Source organism: Chrysemys picta, chromosome 11, assembly GCF_011386835.1.
Source record: "Chrysemys picta bellii isolate R12L10 chromosome 11, ASM1138683v2, whole genome shotgun sequence".
Classification (NCBI taxonomy): Eukaryota; Metazoa; Chordata; order Testudines; family Emydidae; genus Chrysemys; species Chrysemys picta.
Window position 1 is genome coordinate 1,765,354 of NC_088801.1, and position 16,728 is coordinate 1,782,081.

Sequence of the window (16,728 nt, forward strand, 5' to 3'; positions counted from 1 at the left end):
CGGGGGCCTGCTCAGAGGAGCCTGACCATGAGCATCGTTTACTTGTCCTTTGAGGTCACTCGTTAGCCAGTTGCCATCGACTGCACTGCTCTGGGCGCCTGCCTGGTTGTCCCAGGGTGTCAGTCGCGCCCAGCCCCGAGTAGGGGAAGGCCTCTGGCTCCCTCTGGTTTGTGGACTCGCCCCAATCTATCCTCTAATCCTTTCAGACTGGCCGATGGGTGAGCAGCGTTTCTCGGGTCCCGGTCTGTCTGCCCCCTGGCCTCGCCCCGTCTGGCCGGGGTTGGGGGCCGGAGGCAGAGCTGGACGTCACTTTCTCCAGACGTTCTATCATCTCCACAACTCTCTGCATATTTCACTACTGCTTTTATTTGATCTAAACCAACAGTTAAGCTGCATCTGCTCACTCTGTGTCCAACAGAGAACGTTCCTGTCCGAGCAGGGGCAGATCCTCCACCTCTTGGTGGCTTCAGAGCCAGGCTGGTGCCTTCCTGGAAGCTCTTTAGTCAAACACAAGTTCTTGGGCTCAATATAGGAGTGTCTGGGTGAATTCTCTGCCCTGTGCTATACAGGAGCTCAGACTGAGAAATGGTTCCTTCCCACCTTAAAATCTATTAATGTCGATAATATGGGTAACTGGTTTGGTGGATGGGGCAATGCGGTGGACACAATATACCTGGAATTCAGCCAGGCTTTTGACACAGTCCCACGACATTCTGAGAAATACGCTGGAGAAATGCAGGCTGGGTGGAACTACCATTAAGTGGACACATCATTGTTTAAACACCTGCAAACAAAGAGTCACTATTAATGGACTGATGTCAGGTTGGAGGGAGGGCTCAAGTGGGGTTCCACAGGGATCTGTTCTGGATCTGGTGTTGTTTAACATCTTTATCAATGCCCTGGATGTAGGAATAGAGAGCAGACTGATCTGATTTGCACAGGACACAAAGCTGGGGGGGGGGAAGGGGAGGGGGCTGCCAACACTTTGGAGGCCAGAGCTAGAATTCAGAGGGATCTGGAGGACTTGGAGAACTGGGCTATAGACAACAACATGAAATTCCCCAAAGCCAAGCGGAAGGTGCTGCACTTTGGAAGCAAAGCCAAACGCACAAACACAGACTGGGGGAGACCTGGCTGGGAGCAGCGCAGCTGAGAAGGAGCTGGGAGTCGTGGTGGGTCACACTCCCAACCGCAACATGGGTCGGCAATGCGATGCTGGTGCAAAAACAGCCAATGCACTGTTTGGTTGCTCTAACGGAGGCAGAGCCTGCAAGTCACGGGAGGGGCTAGACCTGCTCCTCGGCACCGGTTAGGCCTCAGCTGGAGAACAGGGTCCAGTTTTGGTCACCGATGTACAGGAAGGATGCAGAGAACCTGGGAAGGATCCAGAGGCGAGCGACAAAGATGATCACAGGGATGGAACGCAGCCGTGCCAGCAAAGCCCGAAGGAACTGGGTATGTTCCGTTTGGAAAAGAGGAGATTGGGGGGGGGATGGGATAGGGGATTTCAGATACCTGAAAGGCTGCCATAAATAAGATGGAGAAAGTTGTTCTCTCTTGCCACAGGGGGCAGGACAAGAGGCGATGGGTTCAAACGACAGCAGGGCAGAGTTAGTCAATCTCAGGAGAAACTCCCTCACTGGAAGAGCAGTCAGACAATGACACAGACGCCTCGGGAGGTTGTGGAAGCCCCTTCACTGGAGGTTTTCGAGAGGAGGCTGGAGCCGTCTGACTGGGATGTGTTAGACCCAACAAGTCCTGCATTGGCAGGGGTTAGACTAGACGACCCGTGCGGTCCCTTCTAACCCCCTGGGTCTATGTATTACCCAACCGTCTTGCTGTCTGCAAAATGTGCCAAAGTATTTGATGATGGTGCTTCTGAGCCCTAGCCCATCGTGACTTCACCAGCAATAGACTAGGCCATTTGCTGCTGGCCCTCCGCACAGGGGCAATTTCACTCCAAAATCCCTGTGCAAGGACTCTTTGAAAGACCTGCACAGCAGAATTCACACCAGTGGGGACCTGGGCTGCACTTACAACACCCAAAAGGTGTCAGGCACTTGTCAGACTCCACCTGTCAGTCCTTGACCTGCATTGTGCGTCTGAGAGCTTAGCAGCTGCAGCTCCTTGCACAGCTGAGGGCTGTGGGCTCCTGGGGGTCAGATTGGCGGGTTTTCATTTACTGCTCGAATACTCAGCGCAGTCGGGCCCAGAGAGTCGAGCGTCTGGGAGCTGAGGCATTGGCACCTCCCGGGCTGTGCAAGACACCACCGTGTCCCCTGTCTCAAACGCAGCCTGGTCCCTTCCCAACCAAACCCCTCATCTCCACCCACACCCCCTGCTCCTGATTCTCCCCACGTCCCAGCTCACATTCCCATCTAGACCATCCCTGACAGGTGTGTGTCCAACCTGCTCTTTACAATCTCCAGTGATGGAGATTCCACCACCTCCCTGGGCAATTTATTCCAGAGCTTCACCACCTGGAGAGTTAGGAACTTTTTCCTAATGTCCAACCTAAACCGCCCTTGCTGCAATTTAAGCCCCTTGCCTCTTGTCCTGTCCTCAGAGGTTAACGAGAACAACTTTTCTCCTCCTCCTTCTAATAAGCTTTTATGTACTTGAAAACTGTTCTCATGTCCCCTCCCTCTCGGGCTTCTCTTCACCAAACTAAAAAAAACATTTTTTTCAATCTTCCCTCATTTTTGTTGCTCCTTTGGACTTTCTCCACTTTGTCCGCGTCTCTCCTGAAACGTGGCGCCCAGAACTGGACACAATACTCCAGCTGAGGCCCAATCAGCGCGGAGCAGAGCAGAAGAATTACTTCTTGGGTCTTGCTTACAACACACCTGCTAATACAGCCCAGAAGGATGTTCACTTTTTTGCAACAGCGTTACACTGTTGACTCATATTTAGCTTGTGGTCGACTATGACCCCCAGATCCCTTTCCGCAGTACTCCTTCCTAGGCAGTCATTGCCCATTCTGTATGTGTGCGACTGATTGCTCCTTCCTGAGTGGAGTACTTTGCATTTGTACTATTGATTTCAGACCATTTCTCCAGTTTGTCCAGATCATTTTGAATTTTAATCCTACCCTCCAAAGCACTTGCCACCCCTCCCAGCTTGGTATCATCCACAAACTATATAAGTGGACTCTCTGTGCCATTATCTAAATCACTGATGAAGATATTGAATAGAACCGGACCCAGAACTGATCCCTGCGGGACCCCACTGGTTATGCCCTTCCAGCCTGACTGTGAACCACTGATAACGACTCTCTGGGAACGGTTGTGTTGACTGACGTAACTGCTTATCACCTCGATTGTTATGTTTGCATCCGTTGGTGACATCTGCAGTCCAGCAACCTTCCCTGGGTCTAAATTCATCCTTCTTTGTGTCAGGATGAATTTAAACATTTCTGGGAAAACATCTCATTGCTGCTAGACCCTGTTCAGCTCCAGCCGCGGTCGCAGCACTGGGACCCCCTGCAGACAGCGTCCGTTAGACCTGCTCTGAGCGTTCATGGCAACGGTGCTGTTGGCATGAATGACCCGAGAGGTTTAAATCACTCACTTTCCGCACTTCAATTTGTCCAAAAAAGAAGCACTTTTCATGGGGTCCCAGTGACTTAATCAAAAAGCAAACTCTTACAGTGCCTCTGCAGGCCTGGCGTTGAAGTTACAACGCGGGTGCAAGTGTCTGCAGAGAGATGACCAAGCCTGTCACTGGAAAGTCATAAGTCAGGGTGCTGAGAAAGGCTGGGGTTGGTTTGTAACATGCTGGGGTGCTGGGTGGCTTTGATTGGCTGGTGCTCGGGACAGGTGAGTTAGACAGGTCTAATAAATGGGGTCTAATAAACCTTCCTAGCAAGCCCAAGCCCTGCTCGCTGAGTCCGAGAGCAGCCCGGATTGCATGGAGACGCAGGTCTGCAGGATGTTTCCGAGCGTGTTAGCAAACGATACGTTTTTATTAAGAGTAGGAAGGGATTAGCAGAGTGGGTGAGAAGTACAGCCCAGGCACCAAATGCAGCTCAGGGAGTGATTTCGGGGGGCAGCTGGGGGCTGCCCTGTCTGCAAGGGGACCTGCCAAAGGAACGGCCATGGAATGGGGCCCCTTTTTAGTATCGCCTTCTCTCTGATCTTCAGAGGCCTGGAAAATCCTTCTTTGCTTCTAAAGTGTTTTCTCTGCTTGTGTTTCCTTTAGCAATTCGGGTCTTGTCTCACTTGGTTTTCCTGGGAGGCTCTATGGGCGACTGCAGAACGGGTAGGTTTGTGGCATCACGGATGCCGAAGCAGTGAGCCCGGTTAGGTGGGCGAGGGGTAAGTGAAACACTTTGCAGTGCTCTGCGTTCGCTTTGGCTTTGTTAACCTGCATTTAACTCAAATCCCCAGCAAAACTCCCTCTGCTGAAGGTGGAGCACTACACACCTTCAGTGAGCAGAGGTGGATTAGGATTTATTGGTGCCCTGGGCATGAAATTGTCTGGGGCCCCTGGGCACAGGCCCCGTGGGCCCACGCGTTAATCCACCACTGTCAGTGAGGGGTGAGAGCATCAGCTCCCTTCCCCGAGAGTCAGAGACCTCCTGGGACTGGGAGACCAGGAGCCACGTTCCAGCGATTTCTAAGACATATGCCAACAGAAACAGAGGCTGCCCGAAGGCGGGGGTAGCTTTCCCCGGGGGGTGGCAGGCCATGCAACTCTCTGCAGGGAGCACGCTGCAGCCATGCATGCGGGGGCCTGTAGCCTCTCCCGGCTGCACTGCTCCCCAAGGATGCAGGGGACTCCTCGCTGCAGCCGGGCTGGAGCCCAGCCTGGAAGGGGCTCCCCATAGATCCCCTTTTCAGAGACCTGGTTTCGCTACATTGAAGCGCATTCCCCCGGGCGGGGGGGAGAAGGAGGGTAACCCCATGGGCTTTCCGGGCGGGGGGGGGAAGGAGGGTAACCCCATGGGCTTTCCAGGGGGAGGGGGAGAAGGAGGGTAACCCCATGGGCTTTCCGGGGGGAGGTTAATCTTAGGGTGGCGCTTTCATGGTACAGTGTGTTACGACTCCCCCCCCCCAAAAAACAAACCACGCCCCTGTGCGACTCGGGGAGTGGGCGCGGTCATACGCGTCATGCCGCCCGTGGGCGGGCCCAGCCCCGCCGCTATATAAGGCCGGTGCGCCAGGACTGCAGCAGGCGAAGCTTCTCACCGAGACCTCGTCGCGCAGACTCACGTGAGATCCCGGCCACTGCTGCGTCATGGTGAGTGCGGGGCCCGGGGCGCCCCCGGTGGGGGGGACCCCGCTCGGGAACGGGGGGGGCGGATCCTCTGCGGGACGTCGCGTCCCTCGCAGTGCCCGGCTCCGGGCCCCCGCCCCGTGCGCTCCCGGCCGCGCTGCGCCCCCGCCCCGTGCGCTCCCGGCCGCGCTGCGCCCCCGCCCCGTGCGCTCCGCAGCGGGCACCGAGCCCCTCTCCATGGCGGGGGGGCTGCGGGGCCGGGGCTGACCTGACTCGGGAGGGGGCGGGGAGCCTGCGGACGGGCCCCCGGCTCTGGGGGGGGGGCAGAGCCCTGGCCCCTCCCGCGCCCTCCTCCCCTCGGGGCTGGGCTGGGCCGGGGGAGGGTGACCGGGCCAGAGGCTGGCTCCAGCGCAGTGAGTCGCCCACCCCCCCCCCCGTGTGCGGGGACCCCCCCCCCAGCCAGGCTCCTGGGCACCGCCCTGCCCCCCCCCCCCGCATGGTTGCGCTTGCTCCAGACGAGCAGGGGCAGCTGCACGGGGGGGGCATTGGCGCCCGGCCCGACTCGAAGGACACGGGGGTGCGGCTGTGTCTGGCGGGGGGGTTATTAATAGGCTGGGGGCTCTCCTGGAAATAGCTCGGCCGGGCTCCTGGCCAGACTAGGTAATGGCCGCCTGTGGGGGGGGCACGGCGGGGGGCTCTCTTTGGGGGCTCAGGGAGTGTGAATGAGCTGGGGGGGCAGCTTTAAGGGAGTAGCCCCCCCGCCCCGTGCCTTGGGGAAGGGCCCTCCAGGTGACACCCTCGACTGCCTGGCCAGTGGCTGAGCCGGTTTTCCCGCCTCGTGGCGAGGCCGCGGCCTGCACCTGGCACCTTCCGAGGAGACTCGGCACCTGCCCCGTTTCCTGTCTCTGGACTCGGGCTGCGCCCCTGGAGGAGCCAGGCAAGGGCACGGCTGTGTGCCCCACCTCTGCCCCCTTGGCGGTGCCCTGCCCGGGAGTGCAGCTAGACACCCCTGCCCCCTCCACGGAGGAGTCCAGGCCCACGGGCTGGCCCAGCTCCCTGCACCCAAAGCTGGGTGGTCTCACTGCCGGGGGCACCCGTGCTGCAGTGGCACAGGGGTCCCGTTGCACCCTGGCCACAGGGGTTATCGGCTCCTGGGCAAGGGGGTTTTCTGCCCTCTCCCCTCCGTGCGGATGGCGGGAGTGACTGTCTGGCTGGTGGCGATGGAGGCTGTGCAAGGCTGGAGGGTGGGGCTGGTGATTTCACAACCCTTCCTGGTTGGTCTGTGTGTTTTCAAATTTCTGCTGCGTAGTGGAGCGGTGACTTCCCCCCGGGGCGGGGCGGGGGCGGTATGAACAGGCTGGGAGCTGGAGATGGTGTCACCCGCTCGGGTTCAGCGCTGGCACGGCCTGGAGAATGTCACCAGCTCTGCTGATGCCCCTCAATCCTGACCCACAGCCCCCTACTTCCAGTGTGAATCCCGCACCTCTGGGAGAACGGTCACCCCCGCCCTGCAGGGAGTCGCTCGCGGCAGAGACCGATCCTGGGACCAGCCGGAACGGGCTGCAGAGTGGCCGGGCTCTAAGGCGTGACTGGAGGCTGGGGTCGGTGTAGGTCCATCGAGTGCTCTGGTGCTGCCGCCCTGGTGGGGACCCGGTGGGTGACGGGTGCAGCAGAGGCCTCCGTGGGCTGCGCTCAGAGAAGGGGACATGCAGCTGGGGCCTGGGGGAGGGCTGCTATGAGGTGGCAGCTGCACAGAGCTGGGTGCTTCCTCCTTGTGGCTTCCCCATAAACATCTCGAGTTTGGGGCGGATGCTGCGGAGGGGCCTCACTGGCTTGGACCTCTGGCTGCTGCAGGAATCCAGGCCCCCATCCCAGACCTGCTAGGGCTCCCCTGCTGCTCCTGAGAGCTGGAGCCTGCTTGTGCCCCCCTCCCTGGGAGCCCCATCGCTGGTACAGGTGGCTTCCTTGCTTGTGGGTGGGGGAGGCCCTGAGTGACCAGAGGCCTCTGTCTGGCCTTGCAGGCCTGGAGGTCAGAGCTGCTATGGGGCAGGAGTCCTGGGGTGTGGGGGGGAGGGGAGCCTTTAGGAAAGGGGGGGTTCTGCATCCCCACAATTTGGGGGGAGCAAGGCAGTGTCCACGTCATCGGCTGTGCCCCAGTGCCCACCCGATGCAGTTGGCTCCGTGCGAACAGCCCCTGTGCTGTTGTGGGCACAGCTGAGCCCACTGCCCCTGTCGTCCCCTCCCCACAGCCCTGCCTGGGCCCTCGCAGCCCTGGGGAGTGGGGCACAGCTCTGTGCTGCTGGGCAGAAGGGCCTTATTGCCCATTACAGCACTGGTGGGTACTGGGCAGCCTCCCTGCAGCTCTGCTGATGTCCCTCAGTCCTGACCTGCAGCCCTGCCCGCGCTGGGTCCCCGTGGGATTGGGAACGGCACGTGCCCAGGCTGGCTGGGAGCAGCGAGGGTGGGTGGGACTGTAGCTCATGCATTAGGTATGTGCTTGTCAGCTCAGCACCTGCCTGACGCTGGAGCCCCGCTGCAGTGCTGGCCCCTCCCCTCTCACTGCAGCGAGCGGCCATGCTCTGCAGGCCCAGGGACAGCCAAGCCTCTGGCCGTACGCTGGCAGGGGCTGCCGCAGCCCTCGGACAGCGAGGGGGCTGGGGGATGGGCACCACCTAGGAGTTCGATCCCAGCTCTGCCACCGAGGCGCTGTGGCCTTGGGTGAGTCACTCCCCCTCCCTGGGCCGCTATTCCTCCCCTGCTCGATGGCTGTCCTTGGCAAGGGGGCAAGTGCCACACGGTCCCTGTGGCAGGGAGCTCCCTCAGTGCTCGGCGGCGGTGGGCAGCATGGCCCGGGGGGTTCTATCAGCAGGGCGTGTGACTGCTGCTAGATCTAGGGCAGGGCCTGCTCTGCGGACGTGCGGCGGCACGGCTGTGCTCCTCCCCCACACCTGCAGTCTGTGCAGAGCTGCAGTGTGGCAGCCAGTCACCGCCTGCAGCGTTTTCCTCGGCAGCGCTGGGCACCGGAGTCGGTGGCTGCAGGGAGCAAGCGGCTCCCTCTGCTCTGAGGCAGGGGGCGCTGGTAGAGGGACTGGTCTCCAAACCCAGGTCCCTTCTCCAGCTGTGCTGACCAGCAGACACTAATGTCCTGGGCTGTCTGGCAGCCCTCACTGAAGGGAGATCATCTCCCCCCCCCCCCCCCCCCCCCCCCCGGAGTGTGGGGGAGCTGTGGGCCCCACCTCACCACCAACACTGGCATGGGGCTCTGGGTCCACTGTCCTGGAGAGGCACCTCAATGGCTCTTCTCTCTCTGCAGCGTGAATGTATCTCAGTCCATGTCGGCCAGGCCGGTGTCCAGATGGGCAACACCTGCTGGGAGCTGTACTGCCTGGAGCACGGCATCCAGCCCGACGGGCAGATGCCCAGCGAGAAGACCATCGGGGGAGGGGACGACTCCTTTACCACCTTCTTCTGTGAGACGGGTGCCGGGAAGCACGTCCCCAGGGCGATCTTCGTGGACCTGGAACCCACCGTGATCGGTGAGTGAGGGGAGCTCTGCTCGCTCGTGAAGGATTCAGGTCCCCGGCTACAGCCGCGTCTGCCGTCTGGACTCCCATGCAGCGCAGCTACTAGTGCGGCTTCGGTCACTCCTGCCCTAGCTCTGTGCCAGGCCCTTCCGCCCGGACTGGGACTGGCCTTCCCCGCTGCAGGGGAGTGATCGGAGGATGAGAAGCGCTGTGTATGCTGATGCTCCTTACCCAGGCGTGGTGCCCAGAGAGACCTACCCAGCTGGCAGGTCCGCTCAGGGCTAGACTGAACTCCCTTGGGGCAGCAGGTACCATTTCCTGGTGTTGGTGAAATACTGGGCCCCCTGCCACGCCCTGAGGGCCTGGGGCAGCCTGCCCTGTTGGGTGGAGGCCAGCCATCCTCCACCCCCTGCGCTAGCAGGCCAGCTCGGTGCACCAGCCTCTGCTAATGTCTGTGGGGCACGCACAGGACTGTTCACAGGGCGTGAGCAGCCAGGCTGGGGCAGGAGCCTGGGCTGGCAGTAAGGGGGTGGGGTACAGACAGACTGTTAAAGGTCGGGGGGACTATGACTAGACAAGTTTGTGCACCACTGGCCTAGAGTCCTGTCCCACACCCCTCTCGTCTCTTCCAGATGAGATTCGGACTGGCATCTACCGCCAGCTCTTCCATCCAGAGCAGCTCATCACCGGCAAGGAAGATGCTGCCAATAACTATGCCCGTGGGCACTACACCATCGGCAAGGAGATCATTGACCAAGTGTTGGACAGGATCCGGAAGCTGGTATGCAGCCTGTCTAATGGGATATTTGGGGGGGCGCCGCTCTGCCCAGCCAAGGAGCTGGTAAGAGGGCTCCAGCATCTCGCTGGAAGGGCTAAAGGTGCTCTTACCTGGGGAGGCCTTGAGAGCTGGCTCTACTTGGCCAGGGGTCTGGGAGCTGGAGGGGTGGGGGAGGGTGTCTGTCTGTCTGACACAGGGGCTGCTTCTTCCTGTGGGCTGGCCAGGGAATGGTGGAAGTCTCCCTCAGCTGGTTCTCTTCCTCAGTCCTTCTCGGCCATGTCTGTGCTGCAGCCTGGATTGGCCGGTACTTACTCTGATCTCTGTTTTCCCCGCAGGCCGACCAGTGCACGGGGCTCCAGGGCTTCTTGGTCTTCCACAGCTTCGGGGGCGGCACCGGTTCCGGGTTCACCTCCCTGCTGATGGAGCGTCTCTCCGTTGACTATGGCAAGAAGTCCAAGCTGGAGTTCGCCATCTACCCCGCGCCTCAGGTCTCCACCGCAGTGGTGGAGCCCTACAACTCCATCCTGACCACCCACACCACCCTGGAGCACTCAGACTGCGCCTTCATGGTAGACAACGAGGCCATCTATGACATCTGCCGCAGGAACCTGGACATCGAGCGCCCCACCTACACCAACCTCAACCGCCTTATTAGCCAGATCGTGTCCTCCATCACCGCCTCCCTCCGATTCGATGGTGCCCTCAACGTGGATCTGACGGAGTTCCAGACCAACCTGGTGCCCTACCCCCGTATCCACTTCCCGCTGGCCACCTACGCCCCCGTCATCTCTGCAGAGAAGGCCTACCATGAGCAGCTCTCCGTGGCAGAGATCACAAACTCTTGCTTTGAGCCAGCCAACCAGATGGTGAAATGTGACCCTCGTCATGGCAAATACATGGCCTGCTGCCTCTTGTACCGCGGGGACGTGGTGCCCAAAGACGTCAATGCTGCTATTGCTGCCATCAAAACCAAGCGCAGCATCCAGTTTGTGGACTGGTGCCCGACTGGGTTCAAGGTTGGTATCAACTACCAGCCCCCAACTGCAGTTCCTGGTGGCGACCTGGCCAAGGTGCAGCGGGCTGTGTGCATGCTGAGCAACACCACGGCCATTGCCGAGGCCTGGGCTCGGCTGGACCACAAGTTTGACCTGATGTATGCCAAGCGGGCCTTCGTGCACTGGTACGTGGGAGAGGGCATGGAGGAGGGGGAGTTCTCAGAGGCCCGGGAGGACATGGCTGCCCTGGAGAAGGATTACGAGGAGGTGGGCCTGGACTCCTATGAGGATGAAGAGGAGGGAGAGGAGTACTGAGGTGCTGGCTGAAGGACTTTCATGTTGTTGTTGTGTTAATTGCAAAATCCTTTAAACAATAAACAGTCTCCTTGGTCTTGAACCCGAACCCAAGGCTGTGGCTGTTTCTTGCCAGGTACAGGGCTGTAGTGAGTGTCCCAGGTCCGCTGCGCTGGCGCGGAGCGGCTTGTTACAGCCCTGGGGGCCAGGCTGGGAATGGGGTCATAAGACATCCCGGGCAGCACAGTAGCATGGGGCAACCTGCCCTGCTGACTGCCCCAAACCAGATAGCGGGCCCCTACCTGGGGCCGTGGGCGAGTGGTGGCTGCTAAGCCCTAGGCCTGACTGGGTGGCTCAGGGATCGATCCTGCTCTCTCGCTGGAGGAGGGGTGGACACAACTCCAGGTACTAGGGGCTGCTCCCCACATGCCCAGCTGTAAGGGGCCCTCTAGGGCTGCACCCAACCCCTGCACAAAGCAGCCAGTGCTGCATGGCCAGGTCTGTTGCTTAATGATGGGAAGTGTCATCGGGGTGACAGGACTCCCCTGTTTGAAACCTCCAGTCTGTGCCTTGGCTTCCAGGGAGCAGGCCCTGGGGCTCTGGCCTTGCCTGCACTTGCCAGTTGAGGGGCATGGAGCCTGCCTGAGCCCAGGGCTGGACTAGCGGGAGCTACACAGGAGAAGGGGGCACGTTCCGCTCCAAGGGGTTTGTTACTCTGCTGGTTTGCGAGGGCCCCTGGCTGCAGGACTGGAGCAGGTGGGGGAAGGTGAGCTGGCATCTGGCTGGGCCACCCCCACTGGTGCCCTGTTCCCCTCCCTGGGCCAGGCTCTGCCCCTGTTCCCAAGGCCCCACGTGGTGCCAGCCATTGGGCGCTGGCTCTGGCCGCAGCCCATGGGGGAGGGGGCCTGGCTCAGGAAGGGGGGGTTGTGGTTAATCATTGACTTGTGCTCTGGCCCCAGCCCAACACGGCCCTGCGCCCTAGTAACTAACGCTCCAGTGCTGCCCTCTGCTGGTCACGCCCCAGCATCCAGAGCTGGGCTCCCAGCAGCACTTGCACCCAGAACCACAGGAGGCTGCTTGCCCCCTGGTGCCCACAATTGGGGGGGGGGGGGGAGGCTACAATATTTTTCTTGTACTGCCCAGGGGCTGCTTCATCCCTACCCTGATGGCAGCCACAGCCCACCAGGAAGCCTCCGTCAGGCTGGAGTTGTGGCCAGACGTAATCTCTACACCTATGTTCCCATGTCTCTTCTCTCTGCCCCACAGCTGCCTGGGGGTCACAGGAATCCCACACAGCCAGGCCACATTCTCTGCACACACTTTACTGAACAGACAACACCCAGTGAGGGCACAGGCTGGGCCCCACCTCCCTTCCAGCAGGAGGAGGTGGCAGCAGCTCTGAGGGAGGGGGAAGGCTGGGCCTGGGGTGGTGTGGGGTAGAGCCCAGATGCAGGCAACCCCCCCAGCTCTAGCTGAGGGGCAGAAGGCAGCATCCCTCCCCCTAAGCAAGGAAATGCGGTGAAGGCCACTCCAGCTGGAGGCAGCCCAGGGCTGGTAGCACCTTCCCCACCCCAGCCAAGTGGAGCTTGGGAAGGGGCAGATGGCTGGGCCTGGGCACCCTCCTGCTCAGGGCATGTGCCCTGCAGCCGGCCCTGGCCCGAGGCTGGCTGAGTTCCTAGTGGGGGGGGCACATGCCAGCCTGGCATTGGTGGCAGGACTTAGCACTGCAAGACTGGCTTTGCTTTTCACCTAAAATTCCATTTTAAAAGCAGTTCCATGACCCTGTCCCTGGGGCAGGGCAGTAGCCCCCACACACCCCAGTCCCTGGGGGTATGGAGCTGTGCAGGGCTCAGATCCGGGTGGTGTCCTGGCCACTTGGTGCTGGCTGCAGCCCCTCCAGCTGGTCAAGTATGTGGGAGACGTGGGGCCGGTCCTGAGGGTTCACTGCCATCATGGAGGAGAGCAGGCACTCCAGGGCAGCGGAATACCTGCAAGACGCACAGCAGGTCGGTGAGGCGGGGGGGTGAGCACAGGGTGCCCCCCCCCACCAGGGTGGGCATCCGTGCCTGTTCCTCACCTGCCGCTGGCGGGCACGCGGAGCTGGTTCTGCACTGCCAGAGCCACGCTGTCACCCTTCTGGAAGATGAGGTCATAGGGGCCCTCGCCGAACATCATGCAGTACAGCACACAGCCTAGGGACTGAATCAGGCCAGGCCAGTCACTCCCTGAGCCCCCTGCCAGCCAGCACTGCATGGGAGGGGGGAGAGAAGCTGCCCCCGGCTGGGGGAAGGGGTACACCGAGGGGTTCCTTACCCAGATGTCTGTTCGCTCGTCGATAACGCAGTGACTCTCCACCGTGAAAAGCTCAGGTGCCCGGTAGGAGATGGTGCAGCGCTGAGCCGCCCAGTCCTAGGAAGGGCAGAGCACAGGGTGAGCCAGCACCAGGGTGAGACAAGCCATTTCCCACAGGGACTGAGCCAGGCTGGGGAGGGGCTGTTCAGTCACTGCTCAGAGCTCGCTACAAGGCCACACCTTGTGCCTGGCTCGGGTAGGGGCTGTGCGGGGGAGCAAGGCAGGAGGCCTGTGACTGGTGTGGGACAGGGTTAGATGGGGCCCCGCCCCACGAGTGAGGCTGGAGAGCCCCGGCTGGTGAGAGAAATGTTCCTGGGGCCTCTCAGACCCCACCAGCTGATCCCTGCCCTCCCCCCAGGAGCCTTGTACCTGCAAAGCCATGGCCTCCCGGGAGCCCTTGACCTCAATACGGGCCCGGTTCATGGAGCCCAGGTCCATCAGCACCGGCTGCTCCTCGTCGTCCAGCAGCACATTGGTGGGCTTCAGGTCTCTGTGGGGACAAGAGACGGCAAGTTCCCTTCAGCTTCCCAGGGCCCTAGAGAGGGGCACGGAGCCTCCTGAGCAGCTCTGCTGGCTCCCAACCCCTCCCCCCACCAGTCCGGGGGCCGGTGCCCCCCTCTGACCCAAACCCTCCCCTCCCCCACCAGTCCAGGGCCGTGCCCCCCTCTGACCCAAACCCTCCCCTCCCCCACCAGTCCAGGGCCGGTGCCCCCCTCTGACCCAAACCCTCCCCTCCCTCACCAGTCCAGGGCCGGTGCCCCCCTCTGACCCAAACCCTCTTTCCACCCGCCGGTGCCCCCCTCTGACCCAACCCCCCCACACACAGAGACTGGTCCAGGGCCGGTGCCCCCCTCTGACCCAAACCCCCCCACACACACACACACACTACTCCAGGGCCGGTGTCCCTCTCTGACCCAAACCCTCTTTCCACCCACCGTCCAGGGCCGCTGTCCCCCTCTGACCCAACCCCCCCCCCCCACACACACACACACTACTCCAGGGCCGGTGTCCCTCTCTGACCCAAACCCTCTTTCCACCCACCGGTCCAGGGCCAGTGTCCCTCTCTGACCCAAACCCTCTTTCCACCCACCGGTCCAGGGCCGCTGTCCCCCTCTGACCCAACCCTCCCCTCCCCCACCGGTCCAGGCCGGTGCCCCCCTCTGACCCAACCCCCCCCCCCCCCACACACACACACACACACACACTACTCCAGGGCCGGTGCCCCCCCCCCCCCACACACACACACACACACTACTCCAGGGCCGTGTCCCTCTCTGACCCAAACCCTCTTTCCACCCACCGGTCCAGGGCCGCTGTCCCCCTCTGACCCAACCCCCCCCCACTACTCCAGGGCTGCTGTCCCCCTCTGACCCAACCCCCCACACACACTACTCCAGGGCCGCTGTCCCCCTCTCGCCCAACCCCCCCCCCCCCACTACTCCAGGCCGCTGCCCCCCTCTGACCCAAAACCCTCCGCTCCCCCAAAAGTCCAGGGCCGGTGCCCCCCTCTGACCCAACCCCCCCCCCACCGTCCAGGGCCGGTGCCCCCCTCTGACCCAAACCCCCCCCCCACACACACAGACACTACTCCAGGGCCGGTGCCCCCCTCTGACCCAAACCCTCTTTCCACACACCCCCCCCACTGGTCCAGGGCCGGTGCCCCCCTCTGACCCAAACCCTCTTTCCACACACACCCCCACCGTCCAGGGCCGTTGCCCCCCTCTGACCCAAACCCTCTTTCCACACACACCCCCACCAGTCAGGGCCGGTGCCCCCCTCTGACCTTGACCCAAACCCCCCACACACAGACACTACTCCAGGGCCGGTGTCCCCCTCTGACCCAAACCCGCCCCCACAGCCCAGTGCTGTCACTCCAGTTCTGCATGTGAGGCTCTTGCGCCCAGTTGGGCCTCCTGCATTCGGAGGGGGCCAGACTGGTGGCCAAGGGCACTAGCCCTGGCTGGGCTCACCTGTGTGCATAGCCCTTGGCATGAATGGCCTGCAGCCCCCGGCAGATGCCAAAGAGAATGGGGACAATCCGCTCCTCAGGCAGGAAGGTGCCTTTGTCTCGTAGAGCTTCCACCTCGCTCCACAGGGTCCCTCTCTGGCGAGCAACAGGTGCCGGTTAGTGGGAAAGCAGACGCTCCCCGCAGGGCACCGGCCAAGACAGACAGTGCCTTCCCCAGCCTGCCGGCACTGCCCCACCAGCACCAGCTCCTAGTCAGAGCCCTCTGCTAACAGATCCCAAGATTTCTCAGGTAAGTGACATCGGGGGCAGGAGCAGCTCTGGAGAGTGACAAACTACAGCAGCCTGACCCAGGCTGAGTCTCCCAGCAAGCGGCTGCTCTAAGCCCTGGGCCCCGTCTCGTCAGCAGGGACAGTGATGCTGCACACAGACGCCAGTCATCTGTGGAACTCACTGCGGTAAGAGACCAGCGGGGCCCAGGGCTCTGCCGAACTCAGCAGGGGCTGGAGGGGTGTCTGGACAGTGCTGGCCCCTTTCTAAAGGCTATTTGCCCCAACTCAACACTCCCGCTGCGGCCATCTGGGAGTTTTACACCTTCCTCTGCAGCTGCTGGGCCCGGGCCCTGCTGGAGCCAGGTCTCTGCTGCCTGAGCAGTTCCAGTCCCCAGCTCCTGGCCCCTGCTGTGTGGGGCCCAGCGCAGTCCCTCCCAGAGGTGGCTCTGACCCAGGTGGGCAGGGCTGGAGGGACAGTAACCACCCTGCTCCTCCCTAACCGAGCCACAGGCTGCGTCTCCCACTCCCTTTGCCTTTGCCCTAGAGTGTTGGCCCACAAAGACTACCACTCCCAGCATGCATTGCTGCATTGGGCCCCAAGGCCAGCTGCAATGTGAGCCCTTGGGGATGGGCACCTCAGGCTGTGTCCTGGCTCCCCTGGGAGAGGGGGTGGCCTCACCCTGAGAAAGGGCAGAAGCAGCCAGGCCTCGTGCTTGGTCCCCTTCTCCACCATGCAGTGCGCCTCGAGCCGCAGGATGTTGGGGTGCGCGAAGAGGCCGTGCATCTCCACCTCGTGCAGGGCTTCCTGCCGGTCCTCCTTGTCATGGCACAGGATGCGCTTCAGGGCGTAGAAACGGCCGTCCTGCAGCCCCTCCACCAAGTCCACGTAGCTGAAGCCCCTGAGAGGCAGAGAAGCATGAGCGGGGCAGCAGCGCTCCCTGGGCTCCCACCACCCCAGGGCAGGGGGCAGAGACATCATCAAACTGGCAGATGAAATTCAATGTTGGTAAATGCAAAGTAATGGGGAAAACATAATCCCAACTCTATCTACAAAATGCTGGGGTCTAAATGAGCTGTTACCACTCGAGAGAGAGATCTTGGAGTCCGTGTGGCTAGTGCTCTGAACACATCCACTCAATGTGCAGTGGCCGTCAAAAAAGCGAACAGAATGCTGGGAATCATTAAGAAAGGGATAGATAAGAAGACAGAAAATATCACATTGCCTCTATATAAATCCATGGTACGCCCACATCTTGAATACTGCATGCAGATGTGGTCGCCCCATCTCAAAAAAGATATATTGGAATTGGAAAAGGGTCAGAAAAGGGCA

At 61.3% G+C, this 16,728-nt stretch overlaps 2 protein-coding genes across 4 annotated transcripts; one reads left to right on the forward strand and one right to left on the reverse strand.

Moving 5' to 3' along the window:
- The first annotated feature begins 5,169 nt into the window (after positions 1-5,169).
- Positions 5,170-10,917, forward strand: TUBA4A (tubulin alpha 4a). Of its 3 annotated transcripts, none has more exons than XM_065560438.1 (4): positions 5,170-5,241; positions 8,531-8,753; positions 9,374-9,522; positions 9,855-10,917. In XM_065560438.1, the coding sequence occupies exons 1-4, from the start codon at positions 5,239-5,241 to the stop codon at positions 10,827-10,829; spliced, it is 1,350 nt and encodes a 449-aa protein (XP_065416510.1). In that variant the 5' UTR covers positions 5,170-5,238; the 3' UTR covers positions 10,830-10,917. The 3 variants fall into 3 exon arrangements, with proteins under 3 accessions (XP_065416510.1, XP_065416511.1, XP_065416512.1); XM_065560439.1 differs by lacking the exon at positions 5,170-5,241 and adding an exon at positions 6,500-6,870; XM_065560440.1 differs by lacking the exon at positions 5,170-5,241 and adding an exon at positions 7,722-7,935.
- A 1,197-nt stretch (positions 10,918-12,114) lies between these two features.
- STK16 (serine/threonine kinase 16) lies at positions 12,115-16,415 on the reverse strand. The gene is made up of 6 exons (XM_042842999.2): positions 16,078-16,415; positions 15,131-15,264; positions 13,530-13,650; positions 13,122-13,217; positions 12,886-13,007; positions 12,115-12,796 (listed from the first exon to the last, which is right to left on the reverse strand). The coding sequence occupies exons 1-6, from the start codon at positions 16,375-16,377 to the stop codon at positions 12,658-12,660; spliced, it is 912 nt and encodes a 303-aa protein (XP_042698933.2). The 5' UTR covers positions 16,378-16,415; the 3' UTR covers positions 12,115-12,657.
- Positions 16,416-16,728: the final 313 nt, after the last annotated feature.